The sequence below is a fragment of the Podarcis pityusensis genome (genome assembly GCF_964106645.2).
Source record: "Podarcis pityusensis genome assembly, chromosome: 1".
In the NCBI taxonomy this organism is placed as follows: Eukaryota; Metazoa; Chordata; class Lepidosauria; order Squamata; family Lacertidae; genus Podarcis; species Podarcis pityusensis.
The window spans coordinates 135,739,617-135,760,358 of NC_138028.1; the positions used below are offsets into that span (position 1 = coordinate 135,739,617).

At 40.2% G+C, this 20,742-nt stretch overlaps 1 protein-coding gene across 19 annotated transcripts in view; it reads left to right on the forward strand.

Annotated features, from left to right (window-relative positions):
- The window catches only part of LRRFIP1 (LRR binding FLII interacting protein 1), a 102,338-nt gene that overhangs the window by 30,800 nt on the left and 50,796 nt on the right, over positions 1-20,742 (forward strand). For 13 of the 19 annotated variants that reach the window (XM_081015826.1, XM_081015828.1, XM_081015835.1 and 10 more), the window contains exons 2-6: positions 6,072-6,158; positions 11,637-11,654; positions 17,381-17,428; positions 18,607-18,651; positions 20,312-20,362. In XM_081015826.1, coding sequence (XP_080871952.1) covers positions 6,072-6,158; positions 11,637-11,654; positions 17,381-17,428; positions 18,607-18,651; positions 20,312-20,362 — 249 coding nt within the window. The remainder of the gene's footprint in view (positions 1-6,071; positions 6,159-11,636; positions 11,655-17,380; positions 17,429-18,606; positions 18,652-20,311; positions 20,363-20,742) is intronic. The other 6 variants (XM_081015829.1, XM_081015824.1, XM_081015825.1 and 3 more) reach the window with 3 other exon arrangements.

Here is a 20,742-nt window from a genome sequence, read left to right on the forward strand (position 1 = left end):
GGGAAGAGCTCTTCTTCTCCTTAGGCTTTCACTTTTGTAGGGTCCCCTATATTCCAACTTCTAAACAATACTTAACTGAAATGGGAAGGTTGCTTGATTTTGGTGAAGCTGAGAAGTACTGCATGGCTTTCAGCAATCCGCTTGTTCTTGCCATCTGTCATACAATACATGAACAGTCAATACTAGCAATGATGACAATAGGATGTTTGTTTCCCATGCCATAATTAGGCCCGTGTATCTTAAGAGAGTACATTTTGTTTGTTTAAAAGCTCACAAGGAGCCATTGTAATTGCTGGCAGCAAATCAGTATGGGCACCGAACTGGCCAGGCTAGAAAGTGAAGAGGAAGCAGAAACAAAGTAGGAATCTGCCAAATCTCTTAATGTGCGGGCTTTCTTAGGCGAGATAGATATTTTTGTTAGTGCTATAAGGCCTGAGCAAGGTTCTAATCTTTAGATGGGCTCAGTTGCTCAAGCAATAGGTGAGTTGCTGCAGGAACAAACTGCATTTACTGCTGATGATACCAATAGCTAAAGAAGAAACCATCAGGTTGAAAATGTACAGAACCTCCAAATCGTAGTTCAATATCTGTACATAAAAAGCCATTTTCCTGGGTTCCCACAGTTTTCATATGGTCAACCCAACGATGCTGGTATGTGTACATGAATAATATGAACATGTTTCCATTGTTTGGATCTCTGTAAGGTATTTGACATACTGTACTGTTGTTGGAAATGAAAGTGAGAAATACACTTGACACAGGCCCTACTCGGGTGGTTGTATTATTCACAAATGCATCCCTGCAGAATGGGATTGCATCATATTTTGAGACTGTCAGGAGACCCTGCAGCTTGGTAGAATTAGATTGGAATAATCACTTACCATTTCAAAGGCTTTATTCATGTAAGAACTACTTACAGGATGAGTGGAGATGAGAGAGAAAAACAGCAAGTATCTGGTCTCAACAAGTTGGAGGAGAACAAAGAAAATGGCTCAGTTTTTAGATGTGGTGTTAACTTAGACATAAAGGGTAAAGGGACCCCTGACCATTAGGTCCAGTCGTTGCCGACTCTGGGGTTGTGGTGCTCATTTCGCTTTATTGGGCGAGGGAGCCGGTGTACAGCTTCTGGGTCATGTGGCGAACCAGAGCAGCGCACGGAAACGCTGTTTACCTTCCCGCCGGAGCCGTACCTATTTATCTACTTGCACTTTGATGTGCTTTCGAACTGCTAGGTCGGCAGGAGCAGGGACCGAGCGACGGGAGCTCTCCCCATCGCGGGGATTCGAACCGCTGACCTTGTGATCGGCAAGTCCTAGGCTCTGTGGTTTAACCCACAGCGCCACCCACGTCCCACTAACTTAGACATAGAGGCTTACAAACAAGTGCTGGCTAGATTGCTAGATAAAACAGTGCTCCTTCAAACTCTAGATAAGGAAATACAATTGCTTTCTTCCAACAGGGAAAGTACAGGACAACACATGAAAGGGGAATTAGATGTGGATTCTAGCATCTGGAATCCCTCATTGTAATCTAAAATTCTGCAATGTGCTTAAAAATAAGTGCAGATCGTCAGTTATGGAAGATATGATGGTAACATAACAGTTTGTTTGCCAGGCTGTATTACTGTGTTGAAGCTGGCAGAAGTTTGGAAAATTCATGGGAAAGCTGAATACTGTTGCTAGGTGTTGTCATCCCAAAGCTCCTCAAGTTTTCGTTGGTTTTTTCCGCTTCCCTACCAATTAAGAACTCCAGGCAGTTGGTTGCTTGGCAACATGTTGCTTGTCTGGGCAGCATAAGTCATAGTGCCAGGAAAGAATTTATTAATGCAAGCAAAATTTCAGTAACTAAAAAATTACCTATTTTGGTTTTCAGATTCAGGGACTACAAGTTACTGGTTTTGTTTCTACTCCTATCTGTATCACCGTGGTTCACATAAGTAGCCTATAGTATTATCTCTTAAAGGTGTGAAATCTTTATTAAGTGGCCATCTTGCTTCTTTGGACCTGAATTAGAATGGCACATATCAACCTGATTAACTAATTTGGTATATTGGATGTCTGAAATGCAAATGCCTCTCCTATATAGCTGGGAGGACTTGGTTCATGGTATGAAGTTTGACGGCTTCACAGAGGCTTATGGATCCATAGTCCATTCAGGGCATCCTATTATGCCCATTGGGGGTTGGAGCAGGGAGGGTTTGATTTGTGGAAGATGCAAAAATTTCTGGTGACTCCAGATCATGCTATGTGTTGGTGGAGAGGTTGCAAGGAGAGTCTACTGCTGCCAGGATTCTTTCTCAACCGATCATGGTCTCATTTTGAACGTTGGTGACTTGCTTGCTTGGGTTCAATCCTCTCCGCTAAAATCTGAATGAATAGTTTGTTAATGGGATCCAGGAGCCTCCCTTCTTGTCACTAATTGGGAGTGAAATATGTTTGTTTGTTAGTTTGCTTGCTTGCTTGTTTATTAAATCTGTATACCGCCCTTCATCTGTAGATCTCAGAGTGGTTCACAAAATACATAATAAAAACAATTACAAAAATAATACGAAAACCTCCTCATCCCCTCCCGCAAACACATTTAAAAGAACATAGGATGTTAGTCAGCCCAGTTCCTGGTTGAAAAGGAATGTTTTCACCTAGTGCCTAAAGGTGTATAATGAAGGGGCCAGGCGAACCTCCCTATGGGAAAACATTTCACAGATGGGGAGCCACTTCAGAAAAGACCTGTTCTCATGTTGCCACCCTCCAGAGCTCTTGTGGAGGAGGCACATGAAGAAGGGCCTCAGAGGACGATCACAAGGTCCAGATCAGTTCATATGGGAACCGGAGGTCCTTGATGTATGGCGGTCCTGAGCCACTTAGGCCTTACAGGTCAAAACCAGCAACTGTAACTTGAGCATCTTGGTCATGCTCAAGTTACAGTTTTCTCCAGTACTGGCCAAGTTTTTGAGATAAATCACATATTGGAGTTGATTTGGACATCCTGTTTCAAGACAACGCAGGGGAAATACTGATGGGCAGCTTACCATAGGATAGTTTTCTACCATGCTGTTTCTTGGTAATCTGTAATTACTACATATGTTGTATAATCTCACTGCCTTTTTGCCATGAATTTCAGACATCATTAATTCTAAGAGTTATTTATGTTCTGTAACAATTTAAAATACTTTGGATTTTTGAGGCATTTTCAGAACAACTTTTAAAAACCTAGATGCTTTTTCAAAGCTATATTTTAAGAAGACCCCACCCCTTCCCTGAACAGGAAAATGTTTCACTAAAAACATTGCACATGTATTTGGAAACCAATGCAAACAACTATATAATCAGAATGATGGCATAGCAAGAACATAATAAGCCATCTATTCAATAAACCCAGAACTAGAAAATAGTGGCAAAGTGTAGCAATAGGTAGAACATTTTCCAAGCCACAGTAATGGCAAATCTCGGGGAGGATGGGGAAGCCTTTCTAAGGAAGTGGGACATAATCTGTCATAGTTGGATTTTTCCATAGCACTTTTAGCAGCATTTAAGAAATGAGTCAGCTTATCCTGTGTAGTCGTTGGCTATCAGTATTTGCCCTTAGAAACAAGGGCTTCTAATTTTCCAGAGCCGCTTCCCCTCACTTCAGCCTCTGATTAATCTCCTTTTTGTGCTAGGGATTGGTGAATTGTCAATGTATTTGCCACTTAATGTGACATTGAAGTTAACTTTTTAAAAAAAAATAAATATTTATTATTTTTCCAAAGACACTAAAAAAAAAGGAAGAAAAAAAGAAAAAGAAAAACAATACAAGACAACACATCAAATTAACAAAACAAGACAAAAACAATAAAATAAATCAAACAATTTCATTATCCCATCTTTCATTCACTTATTTCCACGACCTCCTCACACCTCCCTTTTTGTATTCCACTTCTATTAATTATTTCAGCAATTCCTTTCCATCTTCCTCTGTTTTCTATCCTATAATTATCTTAACTCATTCTAACCTTATTTTTTCCTTTAATACTCTATTAACCTATCTGTACTTAATTCCTTATAATATTTCTACTAAAGCCATATAACTTCATTTCAACATTTTTCTAACATTCATTAATTTTACAACATTTCTGTAGATAGTCTTTATATTTTTTCCAATCTTCTTCCACCGATTCTTCTCCCTGGTCTCGGATTCTGCCAGTCATTTCCGCCAGTTCCATGTAGTCCATCAACTTCATCTGCCATTCTTCCCGGGTGGGCAAATCTTGTGTCTTCCAATACTTCGCGATGAGTATTCTTGCTGCTGTTGTTGTGTACATAAAACAAGTTCTATCCTTCTTTGGCACCAATTGGCCGACCATGCCCAGGAGAAAGGCATCTGGTTTCTTCAAGAAGGTATATTTAAATACCTTTTTCATTTCATTATAAATCATCTCCCAGAATGTCTTAATCCTTGGGCACGTCCACCAAAGGTGAAAGAATGTGCCTTCAGTCTCATTACATTTCCAACATTTATTTTCAGGCAAATGGTAAATTTTTGCAAGCTTGACTGGTGTCATGTACCACCTATAAATCATTTTCATTAAGTTTTCTCTTAGGGCATTACATGCCGTAAATTTCATACCTGTGGTCCATAACTGTTCCCAGTCAGCCATCATTATATTATGTCCAACATCTTGTGCCCATTTAATCATAGCTGATTTCACCATTTCATCCTGAGTGTTCCATTTCAACAGCAAGTTATACATTTTTGACAAATTCTTAATTTTGGAATCTAGCAATTCTGTTTCCAATTTTGATTTTTCCACCTGGAAACCAACTTTTTTGTCCAAATTATATGCCTCCATTATTTGGTAATAATGGAGCCAATCTCGCACTTTATTTTTCAATTTTTCAAAGCTCTGCAATTTTAGTCTGTCTCCCTCTTGTTCCAGAATTTCCCAATATTTCGGCCTATTGAAGTTAACTTTTTAAATTAAAAGTTAAACTTTTAATATATTGAAGTTTAATTTTATCAAGCTGCTTGGGGGAAAGAGGTAGAAATAACTGCTGTGAATGTTCAAGACTGGCTTAGCGTTCAAAGCAAAATATCTGTTTTATGAACGCTTGATTTTGCATGTAAGCAGATAACGCCCATTAAAATTGAAGCAGGCATTCCAAATAGTTAATAATTACAATGGTGTGCTAAAAGGCTTTCAATGGAAACATGTAGCATATTTATATGTGGTCTATTTTTGACACATGGATGCTGAGTGAGTTGAATCAGTGCATTTATTTATAGATGTAGTTGCTGAAGGAAACCTGTTTTTCAAGTCAGCCTTTTCTTGCATATTACTTAGGCACTTTATGTAAGGGAAAGGTGAAACTAGCTTTGTAGTTGTGAATTCCCCAGTTATGTACAAAGGAATAATATCTTGTCAAATGCCTCATAGACAAAACTCATATATAACCATAATGTTTCATCAGAAAGAAAAACCCAATAGCAACAGTATTGTTTTATTAGGACCAAGTAAATTGTCTCTACATGATAAGCAAGATTTTGAGTTCACAAAACAAAGCATCTTTTGGCTATTATTACAAGATGAAGGTAGGGGGTGGTTACTATTCTCATATCTGTAATTAAAGTGCAAAACCTATACCGGCTAGCTAGAGCATGTATTTGAGTTTCCAAATGGTTCTCCTTTGCTTTCTATTTTGTATTTGCATTTACAAGTGACTCGTGTCAGGCTAAAGGCCAATCATTGCATCTTTTAGAAATGCCCTTGCGTTATTGATGATATGGCGTACTTTTATGCAAACCTTGGAGCTGTAATAGTCAATGTGTGGTGTCCTCCAGATGATGCTGGACTCCAGCTCCCGTCATGCCTGATCTGGAGAGCACCACCTTGGCTATCCCTGCCTTGGAGGGGCTAAAGGTATTCTATTGGATGACAGAACAAGCAGGTATTGAATACTACCAGTGACTAATGGTGAGCATTTTGCGTGAAAGCTTGTTGTCTGCCTACATGTACTTCCCCTCCAGCTAAGGCATGTTCTGCAAGTTTAAACTATGTGGAAATATAGCTTTATTCTTTTTTTTCTTTATGGTAGGCTGAAGCGAGGCTTGCAGCAAAGCGTGCAGCCCGAGCTGAAGCACGAGAAATCCGAATGAAGGAACTGGAGAGGCAGCAAAAGGAGGTATGTTAAAGATATTGAGTTGTCTTTCTCTGCAGCCCAAAATTTACTTCTTAATCTTTTGAATGAAATGCAGAAACGGTCCTTTGGGAGCCACAGTTGGTGGTGATTGTAATAAATTTGTTTAATGAATGGAAAATAGATTAAATGTGTGTTAATGGTTCTTCTTGAATATTATTTACTTATTTTGTGTAGCCAAAGCCCTTACACAAAAGATAAAATACATTACTCAGTTCTTTTTGTAGTAATGTAAAATAGAAGAGCCACAATTTTTTCTTTTGAACTATACAGAATTTCCTGTTCCTTAAGATATGGGGGAGGGACCTAGGAAAGCACCTTCTTTGGTCTGAGTATTGTTTCCTTCTCACACATCACTCAACTGAAATGAAATAAAAGTAGCATTTGCAACCTCGAAGTAGAATGGTTCTAGCTCTTTCTGCTTGACAGCTGGAGAACTATTATTACTTTTGTGTGTTTGATGAATTCAGAATCAATTTGTGCATGCTTGCTTGGGAAATAAAAGCAAGAGGAGCATCTGTTGGGCTCGTGCACAGAATTGGCACACCCTTCTAGGTCAATGCTGGCAGTGGCCGCAATAGTCCTGTCCATAGTTTGTATTTAGTCAATGGGTAATATTTTGAAAGCATGCTCTTTTAAGACTACTGTCTCAGATAGTAATAGTAACTGGCCTAAACAGCCTTTCCTCTACAACAGTTGCTTCTATCTGAGTGGAATTCTCCTTTGTAAACTCCACCAGAAGGTTTACACGTCTGTCAAGGGTATTTATATCCACCTGCTGTGCTAGTTCTGAGTAACAGGATTTCCTAAACAGCAGTAGAACAAACTCATAGTCCCTGGCAGCAGTATTCATCCTACTTGTGCTTTCTAAGTGACCTGTGTCCTCCTTCCTAAGGGACCTAAGTGAGCAGTTACTGAAAGTGCTGCTGTCTCTAGGTCCATCTAGATTCCACTAGTTACTTGTTGAAAGTAACAATGTTCAGTTTCACATACAACAGTAAATGGTAGTTTAAAAAACATGTGCTGGTTCACATGTAATACTAAGCCAGGACTCTGGTTTGTTTCCTCCTTGTGCAGCATGAGTCTGCGCACCAGCATTATGCTTGTTCGTGTTAAATTATAATTTATTGATTTAGCATTGTGTATGAACCAGACCAACTTCTGAGCAGACAATTATCCAACTGGCTATCTCACAACTGGCCCATTTAATCTTACATTTTTGGGTGAAACCAAGTATAGCAATTCTTAAGTTTCTGCCAGAGGCAACAATCAATCCACAGTGCATGGTAGAAAGATATTCAAGGAAATATAGTGACTTGTGACTAAAACTGTGCATTCTGGAAATGCCTCTAAGCAGAGTTCGCAGTATTGCTTTTAATTAATGGCTGGTTAAAACGTGGCCTGGATACAGAGTATTTGTCTATAAATCACCAAGTAGTTTCTAGCGTGTGTGTTATATTAACTGCAAAAAGCAAAAATGCATCTCTGACTCTTGATATAAGGCGTACAGCTCTCATCTGATGTGACACAGAGAGGTGCCTAGGCCTTGCACAGCCCTGGTATCACATGGGGATGTTGGCCTTGGCCCCCTCCCTGTGGATTTTGAGTTCATAACAGAGAGAGAACTAGCTGCAACTTCTTTTATTTCAAAGTAATTTTGTTGGCTGTCTAAACTATTTTTTATCTAAAAACAATTGTGTGTGTTGGCTATTTATTGTTTTCAGAAATTTTAATTGTTAGTTTGCATGATATACTTAATTTGTTTCATAAGTTTCTATGTTTAAGACAGAAAAGTTATCCCCAGGCTAGTTGGACCCCTGTGCTTATATGAAAATCTAAGCAACTGTCTTGAGCACCACAAAATACCAATTTTATAGAATAAAATTTGACAATGCTCAGAATGTCCCCCAAACATATAAGAATATTTATACCCCGACCATCTGGCTGGGTTTCCCCAGCCACTCTGGGCAGCTTCCAGCACACATAAAAGAATGTCAAGCATTAAAAACATCCTGATACAGGGCTGCCTTCAGATGTCTTCTTAAAGTTGTATAGTTCTTTATCTCCTTGACATCTGATGTGAGGGCGCCACTACCGAGAAGACCCTCTGCCTGTTTCCATGTAACTTCACTTCTCACAGTTAGGGTACCACCAACCATCCTGTCAACGTCCTCAACAAAACACTACTCCTCCAAAAGAAATAAAAGACAAAAAAAAAAAAGCAGACACAGACACGCTGGGCAGTCCTTCCCAACCTGCAGTCAAAACAAAGTTGGTTTGGGTAAGAGGGCAGACACCAGGCAAGGTGGAGGGTCTGTTTCTTAGCTGGAAGGCTAAGAAAGCTGAAACCTACTGTTAATGGGAAAGTGCTTAATAAAAAATAACACAGTGCTTGTATATTAATGGATACAGTGTGAAGCATTTAAAATTAGATCTAACACGCCTGCATGTAAAGTAGAGGGATAAAGTAGCCAATTGCGGGGAGCAATGTGCATTTTATTGCAACAGGTCATGTTTATATGCTTCCCTGTTTCCCAACAAGTTTTGTTCACGTTTTAAAGATAAGCTATGTCAAGTTGTTGATACACCTGATATGTTTTCATTTCACAACCCAGTGTGATATCACCCACTTAGGTTTTGTTGTTTGTTAATAGGGTGCTGTATTAAGGTATTTTTTTGTTTGTTTTAAAGGTCAAAGTCTTCTCAATACAGCCTTCTTTTTCTCATTTTTTGAATTTGTTAATTGTGATTATTGAAAACATTGATAAATTAGCAGAGTTGCTGCTTAATACAATTTTCTTCTGCAGTGTACAAGAGAGAGGGCAATAATCCCAAATGAAAAGGAATCTGAAATGCAATTCCCTGAAGAAAATCCTTCTATGTTAGCTGACATAGCAGAGGCTGTGTGCTTTGAAGCATCTGTCTGAGATAATCATCATATGTTTTTAGGTTCAGAGAGAAAATTACTGCTGAAACTATTAGAAAGGCGTGCTCTGTTATGTTGAGGAAGATTTTGAATTACTTTTTGTGACACTTTTGTAAGGACTACCCCAAAATATTTATTTGGCTCTCTAGTTTAGGGCACGTTGCCATTTTACTTTCAGGTGCCGCTTCCTGACACTTTCCCAACTTCAATATATATGACCATCAGTAGTTCAGGGGCGCCTTTCTCAGTGTCAGTTTTTGTGAAAGTCTGCACAGGTCCTAACAGGGCATGCAGATACAATTGTTGATGGCGAAAATGGGCAGGAGTACAATTTTCTTTTTTCTGAGCATCTGGAAGCTCTTCCCTATAACATGCTGACTTGGCTATGGAAGTGTACAGAACAGTCATCTACAGTACAAGATTGGGGAGACATTGAAGAACATCCATCTAATTGGCTAGAATTGCCAGGAAATTACCTTTGTGAAAAACCTTGCAGGATCTTTTTGTTCCCTCCCCTCCACCCATGATAAGATTGCACAGCAGTTGAAGAAACAACAGCAACAAATATCCAGTAGCCGGTTAGAACTGGAAAAGCTTTTCTGTGCTCATCAAGTAGCAGGGCTGGCCATTTCAGTTGAAACATTGCTGTCTCAGAGAACTCTGCCATTTTGCATGATGTGTTCATGCTGCTTTGGTCCTGACAGTTGCCACTGCCCTCCACAAAGAGTGACTTCCACTTTGTGAGGGCAGCAGCACTAGGCAGGACAAAAAGTAGCATTTGAGTGCAGAGCCTGCTTCTGGCCCGGCTGGCTGCTAGGGCTGGACGATATCTGGTTTTCAACACTGTGATATATCACCAGATAAACATCACAATATGCTGTTATATCACAATGTCTGAAATAGGGATGGAGCTATGTAGAGGCACTGGCTGGCTTCATGGTTTTTCCTGCCTCGTGATTTTTGCACAGCATGCGCCCACGCGCGCACACATCATGATTCACAATATATTGCCAGGTCAAAAATTATGATAGTCATATCATGATATGGACTTCAAACTGGTTTTGAATGATATATCGCCCAGCCCTAACACACATCCTGATTTGTGATATATTGCCAGGTCAAAAATTATGAAAGCAATCTCTCAATTTGGAGCCTACTGGCTGCTGCACAAAATATGAGAATCCAGCCTTTACTCCTTGGCAATAGCACTGAGCACTTGGCTGGGCTCCCCCCAAATTCCCACTCCACCACCTATTGAGGAGGGAAGAACTGAGCAGCGATGGTCACTGGAGAGACCTGGGGGTGGGCATGTGGGCAACTGTCCCGATCATGCACAGCTTCTTTTGATTGAGGGTTACAGAGAATAGTGCTGTGTGCCATCAGCTCCTGCAGGACAGGACTGCCACCAAAAGTCCAAACTTCACTGCTGTAATTAATCTAGAGAGGCCTTTTTAGAGAGGACTGAGTGATTATTGTATTCTCTTTTGAATGTTATGGAATAGCTTGCAAGCTCTGGGCTACAACACTGTGCTTAAAATGTTTGCTTGAAGTAATTTTCCATAAAGATACTCTTGAAATGTCAGGATCCATTGTTTGCTATTTAAAGTAGAAAGGTCAGGCTGCTTAAAGTGTGATTATGCAACATATGTATGACATGGTATATAGTCAACAGTAGGATTTACACAGAGGTAAGGTTGGTATGCTTTTGATATACTTTATGCTGAAACTAGGGGAGCTTGCTTGGACTGGCAAAATTCCTTTTGTGTAATTCTAATTGGATAAGCAGGAAGTATGGGGTCCCCCCCCCCTTGTGCTAGAAACTTCTGCAGAAGTAAAACTTCTATTGTGTGTGTTAAAGAAAAATGCCCTATTATTGTCTAAAAGTCTTGATTATTATTTGTGTTGGGGATCAACAATGTATATTCATTGTGAAGAACTTTTTACAGTATAAATATGTGGTTTATCTTCTGTTATGGGAGCTTATGCTGTGCCTCTGCTCCCCAGCACTGTATGTAAAGCTTTAAAAATCAACATTTTTCATTGCCTTTTCTGGTGAACTTGAAGTCTGAGTACAATGTGAAGCCATCTAATAATACTTCTCAGGATATGGCTACATTAATAAGTTGCAGTGGAAGTTGGGTAGGAAACTATGTGTTCATGTCATTACCGAAGCTTCTACTTGGTCTACCAGAACTGCACAGCCATGCAACTCTGGAGTCCTGTGCCTACCTAAATTACAAGGCCAGCGTCTAAAGAACTGGAAGAGTTATCACACTGCTGGGTTTTAACAATCCAAGAGTCATTCTTTGTGTTTTATATGGATCTCTGTCCACAATATTGGATCCAGTGAAATTTTCCTCCACCACTGAAGCACATTTTGCATTCTTGATAAATAAAAAAAGTTGGCCTTGAACTGTGGTTTATTTCTGCATTCTCATATATGGGTTTATGTGGAAGAAGAGTTCTTTGTGAACTGTACCTACTGAAAGCTATTGCCCTTATTTTTCTCCTTTCTTTCCTTTCCTTTGCCAATGTAGATCTATCAAATTCAAAAGGTAGGGTTTGCTTAGCCTCTTGTGTGATTGCATGCACTTTTCCTTTTGCATCAGGAAACCTGATGGCACTTGAGAATTAAACCCACTCAAATATGTCAGGTATGCAGCAGGATTTACTTGGAAATTTATCTTTAAGACTCTCTTGCTTTTGCATGTAAAATTCTGCTACTATATTAACATCAACCAAGAGTAAACTTGATCTCGTTGTGAGTTGCTCAAATAACAGCTTCTCCCACAGCTAATTTACTGATATAGTACTAATCGGGTGAAATATCACAGGATTTGTTCACAATAATTTCTCTTTTTAACTGTGATTTTTTACTAGGCTCTAAAATGACGGCATGGCTGTGACTTCAAATGCTGAAATAGCACCTGCCACACAACACCAGCACACCGGTCCATGTGGATTTGTTTTTAGAGCCATAATTACTTTGCATTCCCTCATAACTGATTGATGTAGTCCAAACAAGGCATGCTTTCAGCCAGTAATTGCGTATGGGAAGATGCCTCGTATAGTGGGTAATTCAAAGTTACCACATTGGAGTGGGTGTTTAACTATGGTGTATGGCTGGAGTTATAACTTAATCTTGGACTAGAGCAGCAGAATGTTAAACTGGAATAGCTGTTGCAGGCAACAAACAGCTTTCAGATTTTGATATATGGTAAAATTAAAATACTCTTTGTGGATCCTAACAGTTTTAGTAGTGTATATTTGTGTGACAGCCCATGTTGAAGTTTTCAATAAAACTTCAAGATATGCATATGCAATTATTATCATAGAAGACTAAATCACAAACTGTCTTCATTGGTAAACCTGCTGCTATTTACTAATGAGTCTCCCAGGATTCTGACAATCAGGCTCCTTTTGCTTGGGCAACATTCTGTTCTTTCTTTGCATGTTTTCACTTCAGTGACTGTACTTACTAATGCTTCTTGAATGGCAGTGCAAATTAGGCAGCTTCTGAAAATGCTGAAGTTGCTTGACTGCTTTAGTCTTGGACTAAAGGAGATACCTCTTCAGAGGCTTGGAGCTGCTATTTCCTGCATTGTGTATGCTAATTGCTCTGTCTCTTATCAAACCAGGTTTGTAGACTTCTCTAAGGCTTCAGTCAGTTCCTGGGGGTGGGAGGATGCTGCAGTCCCTTCCAGCAATATACAGTAGTGAGCACTGCTGCAAAAGAGGTGTCCATAGTTGTCATTGGGGCATATTGATGGTGCTCATGCCATGGTCACCAATCATATCCTTCCCCACTAACAACTCCCCTCTGTGCAGAGTTACTTTGAAAGTGTTTCCTTTAAAATTGATTGGGTTGTTGAAATATGTGTGGCACATTCTCTTATGAGTTCATGTAAATGTTTTAAAAAGAAGAAAACTAGTGCAAAACCACTTGCTCTGACATCACAGAAACACTTGCTTTTTAAATAAATTTGTTTCATTCACTGTTAGAAACTGAGATATGAAAGCTAGGAGCTAAATGGCACCTTAAACCTAGGTCATGGGCGCAACAACAAGAATACAGAGCTGAAAATGAATGAACTGCAGCTAAAATAGTATGTCCATTTTTCACATGGTCTAGTCTTCATCTGAAGACTGCAAAATATGAAGCCTTTCTTCCCCAGCCTTAAACCTTAAACTTCTTAGGGTTTTGAGGGTTGCTCAAAACACTGCTATTCTGTAAGGGGAGCTGAGAGGCAGAACCCAGCAGCTTGCCTTACCCTGAAGTGATTTCTTGGAAGTCGAACAGGCAGGAATTTCTCCTCCCACTCCAGCAGTGGCAGTTTTAATCTGAAATCTTAGATGCAGTACTGTGCCCAGAGCTCAGAAATTGCTTGCGCTAATGAAATTCCCAGTCGCAAAATGCGCCTACAACAATGGGAGTCTCGAACATTGGTTTCATTGAACTCATATACCTCACATTCAAGAGAAACGTATGGCTTACTGCCTTCTGGGCTAACCAGATTCACTACGCTCTTGATGTGGATGGAACTATAGGAAATGTTTGCAATTGGGATTTACCGTATTGGCCCGAATATAAGCTGTCCTTTCCCCCCAAAATTCTGACTGAAAAGTTGAAGTGCGGCTTCTATTTGGAACCGAGTGCTGCACGCCCGCCTCCTGGCACTACTGCCCTGAATGGGGGACAGGGTGGCTGGCGCTATGAAAGGAATAGGATAAAAAGTTTTGCACATTGTTAGTATGGGTTGTTCAGTATTGGCTGCATTCTGTCGGCCCTGCTTACTGATTTTGTGCAACAGCCGTACTGCTAGTGGGACCCATTTTGTGTAGTGTAACAGCCAAATCCAGTGGGTGTCTTCTATTTGTGAAAGTTGTTGCATAGCTCCTAGTGCAACTGCTATTCTTATACACTGTGACAGTTAAGCTTTGTGTACTACTGCCCCAAGTGCAACTGCTTGTGAAATAATGCTAAATCTCAATCTTCTTGTGCTAATGTTACATTGGCCCTCACTCAGTATTTTTACATAATTTGAACTTCAATTAATGGATAAAATTTCACCCTTGTAAGAAGCATAAAATTAGTAACTGGGGTCAGTTGCTGAAAAAAACAAATACATTTTAAGGGTGTCTGCAACACTCTAATAGCTAAATAGAAAGCATATAATAACACATTTCAGTAAGCCAACAGAGCTTCTTGTTAAATAGTGTGTCAGGAAGAAATAGGAGTGACTTATCTACTTAAGAGATAAGTAACTGTTTTAATATCTCCATTGGAGTTGGTGTGTCAGGAAGTGTCTCTTCTTTGCAGCTGTGTATTAAATATTAGAGCACCATTGTCTCTCTGCCTAGCATGGAAATGCTTGTCTTCCTCTTAACAATACAGGACAGTTGTTATTCATGGCACCCATCAACCTTCAAGAGAGAGGATTTTTTAGCAGAGGGTTCCCTCAATTTGTAAAAATCCCAATAGAATAAATTTACCTTTCATTCCTGCCCCTGAAACTTCAGTCAAACAAAGTGTGAAGCCACTGTTTTTGCTCAAATGTTCCTTTATAATAAATCTTGACTGAACTGGGTCAGAAATTCAGGCCTGTTGCATCATCATTCTCCACTTCTTTCTCTATGGAATAATATGCCCTGCTAACAGTGCTCAGCAACCTATTACTGCTGGACTGACTTTAAACAGTGCTGCCATTCTGAACAGAGAAGCTGCCTTGTGGAAAGCAATTTATGCTTCAGTGCCTTCAGAAGAGACGCTCTGGCTTGCAGTCTTGCATGAGCACGTTTGCGTGATCCTTTGTCTGTGTGGTGCTGCAGAGATCCCTTGTCATGCAGGGGTGGGCAACGTGTTGTTTGCAGGGGAGGGGACATGCAACTTCTGAGGTCTCTTGTGCTGGGAGGGGTATCAAGGAGATTGGGCAGTCGCCTTCTCTTCATTTGCTTTCTCTCTTTCTTGAAATCGTCTTCCTCTGGACTGAGGTGATTCAGATGTGCAGAAAAAGAATGATGCATTATGTTTCTGACTTGTGCCTCTCCAGACTGCCATAAGTTCCTTTTAAAGCTCCCCTTTAATGTGGAAAGCAAAGTACTCACAATACATGTTGTGACTTCACTGTTCCCATCCTCCTCCTGTAATCCTCCCCCTCCTCTTTTGCTTTACAGGTTCTGACCCAAACCCTGTTGTCTTCATTTTTTTCCTCATGCATCCATTTTTTAAACTGCACGACTCCACTGTTAACATTTTGCCCTCATAGATATTTGGAATGTTCTTTTTGCCTCTCAAACTGCTCAAAACGTTTCCATCTCCCTCATCTGACTTTTTCTTTGCACTTGGTGCCTCACCTCCTTTCTTTAATTCCTCTGACTCCATTTTCTATTATCCTTGTATCTTACCTTATTTAGATTGTCAGTCTGTGGGTGTGGATTTTTCTGTATTGCAATTATATTTCTACAGTGCCTATTCTTTTATGTGCTTGATAAACTTACCGCACAGATATCGTTCTCACTTTATGGTATACTTTTTTCTGCACACTTGAATCAGAGAAGTAAATGAATACTTTGAGCTGATCCTACCTTGGTAGAAGAAACAGGTTCACTGCATGTTTCTCAGTTTCTGGGTCCCTGAAGCATTTTCATACTTTAAAAGGCTCTGGCTAAGATTGAGTTCCACAGTGGCCTATGGGGTGGAGAATGCAGTGTGCATATTAACTGTGGACCTTCAGCTCATGCTGCATTTCCTTTGAGACTCTTGATGCTGAATAAGTTGCTCACCCCTGCACAGATGTGTTTTTAAAGGGCATGCCTATGCTACAGAGGAGGCTGTGGCTATTTGACCTCTAGGTTAGTTGCTAGATTTGTGTGATCCATGTTACTCTGAACTTCACTGATTATGTTTGAGGTTTTTTGATCCTTGAAATATGTCACCCTCTTGCCTTAATTGGAAGGCAGTGAGTATTAATGTCAGTGGCTATTTGCAGATTAAGCCCAATTTTTGAGACGTTCATAGTCTTGGTATAGCTACACTGTAGCCATGTCAAGCAAAGTTGAGCTCCAAGTCTATAGTAATGGTTTGGTCAAACCAAATCAATGTATTTTATTGACTAAAGCAAAATCTTTGGCGTAGGCATGCCTATAAACTTGTGCAGTTTACTTTTTCATCTAAGTTTCCACCTTCTTCTTTACTGAGGGGGCTATGCATGTTCCATCCGCCTTAAAAGTTTATAGTGCAAAAGTGGTTGCAACTATGGCCTATGCGGTCCCTTTATGGGGCGCCTTTGTAAACCTCTTGCCTCTGGTGACATTGCAAAATCTTTTTCTAAGACGCCTTTTGAAACTACCCTCCTGTGTAAGCAACTCTGCCATTCGCTTAGAACTTAAGACCCCCTCCCTTGAGATTCTGATGTGGAGACATGCCTTTAATTATTGGCTGTCCCTTTGGCATAAATTGCCAAACTACCATCTTATTCAGTGCCTTTGGAGAGATGAATTCACCAGCCCATGGGCAACAAAAATCCATTCCAAACTGTTGTCTTATGGAATCTCTCCCTCCGATATACTTAATTTAGATCTAATTACAGCTAAAAAGGTCATCAAACAAAGACTGGAGGAGGTAGATTTACAACAAAATCTTACCACAGGTGGAGGTACATGTTCCCCGATATATCAGGGCATTACATCTATGTCCCAGATACCTCGATACCTGTCTACTTTATCGGCTGCGTCGCATAGATTCGCATTTGTTAGAGCCAGATTTAATGTGTTCCCCTCAAATGTGCTGAGCAATAGATTTTCTAACGGTAAAATCTCTGTTTTGTGCGCATGTGACAACAAATCGATAGAATCCCTTTATCATATCTTGTTTAATTGCCCCTTATACAATGTTCCCCGATCAAGGATCCTGAGTTCAATCATTCTGGAAATTGCTGCTAAACCACCTGAATTACATCTAGCTTATCTACTCCAGGACATTGACTCTTATAGAACTTTACAGGTTGCTAGATTCCTGATCTCAGTTCTGTCATATAAAAGACTTCAGGGAATGCTGCATGACTATTAAAAATTCAGTAAACTCTATACACCATCTTTATCTTCAAGGCCATAACACGGTACATTTAGAGATTATGCGTTGAAATATTTTAGTTGATATTTTAGATTGTAAAATGCTATTGATTTTATCTATTGATTTTTATCTATTGATTTGTTTTACCTTGTGGGCTTATAGCCGAATAAAGTATTATCTATCTATCTATCCACCTTCTTTCTTTCATAGAAATATTATGGTCTGGATACAAAGTTTGGCGACATCGAGCAGTGGATGGTAGGCTTTGTCTAAGAATCCAGATTTATCTAAAACTGGCCATCATGTTGAATAAACTATGTAGCATAACTGTTATCTCTACCTGAAGATGTGCTTTCATTCCTGAACTCTAGTTGTTAAAACATTTTTCAGAGTTGGAAGACTGATATGATGTACTAACTCTCAGAAACCACCCTGCCATTTTTAAAATCCAAAGCATTTCTTTGGGATGTCATGTCATATTGCTGAAGAATGTTGCTGACACCTGTCGATTAGCCTCTAGTTTCCATGTACAGACTTCTATGCACTAACCATTTATCTGAAGTGGAATCACTGTTAGAGATGTGAGAAAGGGGAGAGGCATGAGGCATCCTTCAGGCACTTGGGAGCAGGAGGTGCTTCAATCTCAAGCACTATAATCAGTCCTCCACACTGTTTCCCACTACTCTCCATTGAATAATGGGTACAATTGCATGGTGGTAGTTTGAGGAAACATCTTAATAAACATAAAAATTAGTAAGAGAGGTGTATGAGAAATGTTAACATATTGTTGATACTTTGCCCAAGAATCCTCGTACATTTCTTCCTGGGACGTCTATGTGCTTAATGTGAGGAGGCTATATAGAAGCTCCCTTTGGTCCACGTTGCTCAGCGTTATTTGCACTGACTGGCAGCAAGTCTCCTGGGAATCTTTCTTTGTCCCACTTGGAGACTGAACCAGGGACCAGGGATGCTCTGCCACTGAGCTTTAGCCTGGCCCGTAAACACTGCTGATCACTGCTGGCCATGTAGATAACTATAGCTCAGCACAGGTTAAAGTGCACCCCACATGTGTAGACTATTGGAAACAGAAGTACCAAAACGAGCTTCTCAGTCTGTGAACTCAGAACAATTAGAATGTGTGCTTGTAGAATTCTTTAGCTCACAGTTGCATATTAAGGAATAGAAGTGGGTTTGCAAAAGGAATAATTATATCATGAGATTTCATATACACAATAGATTTCTGAGTCTGGAACAACAATGGATTTCAGATATGGTGAAATACCTATTGCTATTTTCTCTGAATTATCTTTGAGTACCATTTTTCATCATCAGGTGCAATCTTGCTGAGTTCTTGACCCTAACATTTTTCTTTCAAAGTTCTGTATGCATGCTTCTCCCTTACATTTTATCTTCTGTCTTTCCTTCTGCCTTGGTAGGAAGATAGTGAGCGTTACACCCGTAAATCCAGAAGAAATGCCTCGGTCAGTATTGTTTGCACTTTGTGCTAGAACTTTCATTTTAAAACTAATGAATAAAAATTAATGACTAAAATTAATCTTCTTTGTGGAGATTTATGGAGCACCTCTGCAAATTTAGCTGAAACAAAACCCCACATTGATTATTTTTTAATTGAATGAATTGGGAGCAGGATGGGATCATCCACAGGGATCATGGGATCACCATTTCTCTTTCATATACATGTTCCCTCTGTTCTTCATTTTAACCACTGTTATGTCTGCATGGATCTTAAATGTGCTTAATGCTACCAGTAGCTTGGAGGTAGTCCTGGATCCTTTGCTGTTGCTTGAGGGTCAGGTGCAGGCACGCTGGGTTCCACCCCACGTTGTGGGTGCCCAGTGTGCACATGCACACACCATCACACACCTCACACGCATGACGTCGCATGGTGCAACAGGCCCCATTGGACCCTCCAGCAGCTGCAATGAGCTTTTGGAGGGTGCAACAGGCCACGTTGGGCCTCAGCACGCTGTGTGAGGTCATGCATGCGCACCACATTGGGTTGACCGGCTGGGCACTCACAGTAACAATTTTGTGGGTGCCCCAGAAGCCAGGTCCCCTCAGAGTTGGCGCCTATGCTCAGGTGGCCTCAGTGGCGCAGAGTGCCTTCCATCGGCTTCGGCTGCTGGTCTAGCTGCACCAGGGATAGCCTGACTTCTGTCCCCTAGGCTCTGGTAACCTCTAGGTTAGATTACTGCAACATGTTATACGTGGGGCTGCCTCTGAAGCTTCTTCAGTGAATATGGTTTAGAAACTTCACCTGATGCAGAATTCAGCAGCCAGGTTGCTCATCAGGGCAAGATGGTTTGAGCATATTACACTGATCCTGCCCTGACTACACTGGCTGCCAATTAGTTTCTGGGTCCAATTAAAAGTGCTGGTTTTGAACTATAAAGCATTAAATGGCTTAGTACATTAAAGGACCGCCGCTCTTCATATGAGCTGACCCAGATCCTAAAATCCTCGTCTGAGGCCCTTCTTCATGTGCCTCCTCCATGAGAGGTCCGGAGGGGGGCAACATGAGAACAGGCCTTTTCTGCAGTGGCTCCCTAATTGTGGAATGCTCTCCCCAGGGAGGTTTGTCTGTGCCTTCATTATACATCTTTAGCTGGCAGGCAAAAACATTTCTCTATAACCAGCCTCTGGCTGATTAATATTCTATGGCATTTTAAATGTGTGGGTTTTTTGGGGGGGCGGTTGTTTTGTTTTGATTGGTTTTTGTTCTAACTTTATTTTCTTCTTTTATCCTGTATTTTTATCAAGCAAACTGCCCTGGGATCTTCAGATGAAGGGCAGTATATAAATTGAATGAATGAATAAATAAATAAATAAATAGATTAACTTCTGTGTATCTCCTGCACATAAACGGAAATGTTTTCAGATAGCTACAAGGAACGTAGAAAGCTAATAATGCTTTAGACATTTCTCCTTTTTTGGATTTCATTTTGCTGGGGTTTTTTCCCTCCCTGCTAAATGTTTCATATATATTTTAGGCTGTGTAGTGTTTTGGTACCTTTTCTTGTATTTCATCATTAAAACTTCTTCCTGGATTATTGACTCAGTGTTGCATTTCCGTCTTTTTTAAATGGTTGTCTGGTATCCTCTTTACTTGCTTCCCTGTAGGCTTCAGATGAAGATGAGCGCATGTCTGTGGGTAGCCGCGGAAGCCTAAGGGTTAGTACTAAGTGACTAAACATGCATAACTATACAGTTGCCAGAATTGTCTCCTGCATTTGCTTAAGATGGGTGGTTCTTTTCTTCCATTCCTAGATGTTTGATAATTGCCTTTTTCCCACTGTCTCCCAGCTTTCCTTATTCTAAGCTGTGAATTTTTTGTCTGCTTGAGCCAGTATTAAAGTAAGCATCAGTGAGAGTCACACAGGCCTGCTGGGCTCTCTTAAGTATGGCGGGGAATTATATTTCAATGTGATCTTATGCATGTGTAACAGCCTATATTTTGCACCATTTATATAATAATAATAATAATATTTTATTTATACCCCGCCCTCCCCAGCCAAGCCCGGGCTCAGAGCGGCTTACAAGCAATAATAAAA